Here is a 3,762-nt window from a genome sequence, read left to right as displayed (position 1 = left end):
ATGGTTCTTTCGGCCTCAATAAAGAGGACTTTTACTGGTGGCTTACTGGTAATTTAACTTCAGAAAATTTGAACATAAGAACAGTTAACTAAACTGGAGTATTTCATTAGTATAAAAAGAACTTACAATGATCTCAGTTCCGTAGAGAATTACAGCGGCAATATACTCGACAACTACTCCTACAAATGAAGTGCAGCGCAGAAACTTAAAATATAGGAATATAAAAGATAGGAAATAACACTGGAATATGTAAAGTGATTCTTTAGATTTTTCTTCGTCCCTTCTCTGAAGTCCTTCCTGCTATTTATACTCTCCGAAGATAACCATCGAATTGTACTTCAAACCGTCGAACTGCTCCTCCGTAGTTGCTGATCATGCTACCTTATAAGTAGTTCCACTACGCCTTCACTTGCAGTTAGGCTTCCCCCTTATATTCGAATTTGAAATGTGAGCAACCGTTGAAGCTACGTCACTGTACGTCTCTTTGTTGATCTGCTACTACTCAGATCTTATAACAACCAATATTAATTGCCACGTGTATGATCAGGATCGAAGACCTACCTGGTCTCCCCATATTACCCTCACTTCGCCACGCGTCGGATTGTCACTGGCTTAGTACAAAATGTGTAGCCAACATTACCCCTCGCACTAATATACCCAAGACTTGGTGATATTAGTGGATCAGAGTCCCTTTCCCCACGTCTTAGAACGTGCATGGGTTTTGCATCTTCCCAGAAATGCAACTGTCACACACCATCTGTATTAATACTCTCGTCTTGATCCTTAAGTACTTTCACTGTCTTATTATTCGAACAGACTGATACATTTCATGGCCAAATTAATTCTTTCTTCCAATGATGAAGCATACGAAGAGTCATATGTCGATGCTATTCCTCGTCGAAAGCATGCATTTATTAGCCACCTTTACCCACCTTTCTATATTCAGGTCATGGACGCCTTTGCAAATTACCGACCTTTGGATTATGAACACATTGCTCTTAATCCTTTGATTCAGAAGGCTAAAATCAAAGACATAAGAATTTTCCCTTCTGACCTACCTTTACAGTTCGAACAATCTGCTCTCAAACCTCTGATTCGTAAAATTACAAATATGGATTTGAGCAACTCTTCTTCGCAAATTTCTGTATGGGATAAAGCTGCAGCTGCTTCCTCTTCTGGCGGAAGTTCTGACTGGACAAACTGGTCAGTACCTGAGACTCCTGATTTAAGGGAGCGAATCAACCACCATTTTGTTGAGTTCACTGACCCTTTAGAGTTTCCCTCCTATGCTCGAAGTTCAGTTGTTTATCCTTATGTGCCCATTGACCATCGGCGTAGTCTGGAGGAGAATCTTCTTGTAGCATGGTATACATCTTCCATGCCTACAAAGATAGTGCACACTGCCCCACGCCCAGAAGAAGCCCAAGGGTATAACCCATCATTCTTAGCCCAGAAGGCGAAGCTTTGTTCTTCTGACTGGCTTGATTATATTAATGCCTTTGTTCCTTCTGCCCCCGTATCATCCCCGGAAACAGAAGCGTCCACATCTTCTTCTTCGTCCCCCGAAGTTGAAGTATGCACACCTTCTCCCCCACCAATTCTTTCCTGGACAGAGAAACTAAAGATTGCTCTATCCATGGAGAAAGTCTTTCCCCCTTATAAACCTCCACCTCATCCTACCTCAGCTGAGCGGAAACAGGCTCTACTCCTGCTTGCAGCCTTTTCTCACTTGCCTTTCAATGTACTCGAGGATGAAGTCCCCCTCACAAACCTTCAATGGGCTTGTGATATTCTGACTAGGGGTCATGTCCTTAATCCCCTTGCTCAGGCAGAACTTCACATGTTTCTAGACCAACTTCCATTACTCCTTCATTGGCATCGCAATTCTATGGCTACTACACAATCGTTAGACCAGCTTTCGTCCCTTCGAATTCATACTCAATACGGAGCAGAGAACTTTATGGAAGAATTCAATGATTTCAAGATTAAAGACTCTGCCTATTGGGATGATTTAGACATTGATGAATTGGAACAAGGGTTAAGAGAAGTGGCCTTCGAAATAAAGGCTGAAGAGCTCTACTATGAAGTGAGAGCACATCAACTTATGCAGCCGATGGTAGAAAATTTAGAAGATAGAATAAGGAAAGAACAAAAGTTCATTGATCATTGCTGGACCAAATTTCATAATCTTGTTATTTATTCCATTCCTTATTTTTATGAGCTCGAGTTCATACCGAGATAGGGTCAGCTGATGTAATCACTCTAATCTTAATATAAACAAAATTTGTCTCTATTTGACTCTGTCTTCACTTGTATTTTTTACTTGTGTTTTAAAAGTCAACTCAGAGCTTCGAACTTCGAACAATTTCATCCTTTAAATTTGGACTTAATTGTTTTAAATAAAACACTAAATGAGCCAATTGTAACATTTCCAATTTGTGGAGTTGAGTTTTGGCTGACTTTCAATTGGAAACAGTGCTTCGAATCTAACAATCTTTACATTCAAAACCTGTTTTGACCATAGTCAACATCTAGTCATTGTCATTATTGCTTATGATGTTTCAAACACCAAATCCCATCCTTAAAGAAACTCAAGTTTTGCTTCGAAGGACATTACCTTTATTAAAGAAACTCAAGAAACAGGTCTTTAAGCCCTTTTCAAAATAAATACTCAAATATTTTTATTTCTTGGGTAGGGCAACCCATTTCGAAGCTGGCTTCTCTGTTTTCGAAGCCGTTTGACTCGGCTTCGAAGCAAAATATCTTACTTCGAAGCTAGCCTTAACAACCGGGCTTTGTTTTTCCCTCCAAAAGCATCAACGTTGAAGGAAGCTTTTGTACTCGTACTTTTAATACTTAACAGCTCATGTAATATATTTTCAAATACGAGGGCTTTAAAAACCCTTTTGTTTCGTGTTCTGAAATCACCTGTTCTTCTAATCGCACAAACCCCTTTTATTATCAATCGTCGGCTTCTCTTTACTTCCTTTCCCGAAGAAAAACATACCGTCAATGGCTTCTCCTTCAGTATCAGTCGTAGAGCGTATGAGCCCATCTGTGGCCTTGAAGAGAATTATTGACGCGGAATGCGAGAAGTACAAAGCTGGGGAGAAGAGCACTATTGATGGACGCATCTTTGTCCCTAGTCGCCATGTGCAGTCAGACTATGTGCTCGGGCCCATATTCAAAGAAGTCCTCACTGATCTTCCAGCCCTGTACCCCCGATTGGAAAACCAATGTCTTCTCTATGAAGGTGGTCTTGACTGGAGGAACTGGAGGATGAATCGCCCCCACCGATGCTGGCCCACGGTGAGACCAGAGTGGCAAGAGTGGTATGATAGGGTTATTCCTGCTAGGACCCTAGACCTTCAAGAACTCTGCCTTCTTGATGCTCTCAGATTGTCTAGGGTAACTATTTCAGAAGACCCTTTCCTTGTTCCCGCTGCTCTATGTTTTTTGAATCCTGTCTTTAACTTTTTCCAATTTAGATGTGGGATGATGGCCCCTACTGTTCTTGATATTTGCCATTTATTGGGACTATCTCCTATTGGCACCCCTTTTGGACCAGATTATCCTGATTTAGCGGTCCCCTTCTCTCTCCCCTCCCTTAACTCATCTTATAGTGATTTTGCTAGGGCTGAGAATAAAAGACAGGGCCCTGTGACTGATAGGGAATTTTTTTCTTTCTTATTGTATTGGCTTTGTAAATTCCTTTTTTGCACTTCTTCTCAGAGAATTATGCCTGAATTTGCCCCTCTTGCC

The 3,762-nt window shown here is 41.1% G+C and overlaps 1 protein-coding gene across 1 annotated transcript in view; it reads right to left on the bottom strand.

Annotated features, from left to right (window-relative positions):
- Positions 1–1,638, bottom strand: part of LOC145803760 (uncharacterized) — a 3,464-nt gene extending 1,826 nt beyond the window's left edge. Inside the window, exons 1-2 of the mRNA XM_082897097.1 lie at positions 1,498–1,638; positions 1,108–1,220 (exon numbers count right to left, since the gene is read on the bottom strand). Coding sequence (XP_082753223.1) covers positions 1,108–1,220; positions 1,498–1,638 — 254 coding nt within the window. The remainder of the gene's footprint in view (positions 1–1,107; positions 1,221–1,497) is intronic.
- Between the last annotated feature and the right edge of the window lie 2,124 nt (positions 1,639–3,762).

The sequence above is a fragment of the Camellia sinensis genome, chromosome 12 (assembly GCF_055761805.1).
Source record: "Camellia sinensis isolate YWXY chromosome 12, ASM5576180v1, whole genome shotgun sequence".
NCBI lineage: Eukaryota > Viridiplantae > Streptophyta > Magnoliopsida > Ericales > Theaceae > Camellia > Camellia sinensis.
This window is presented reverse-complemented; position numbering and strand designations above follow the sequence as displayed.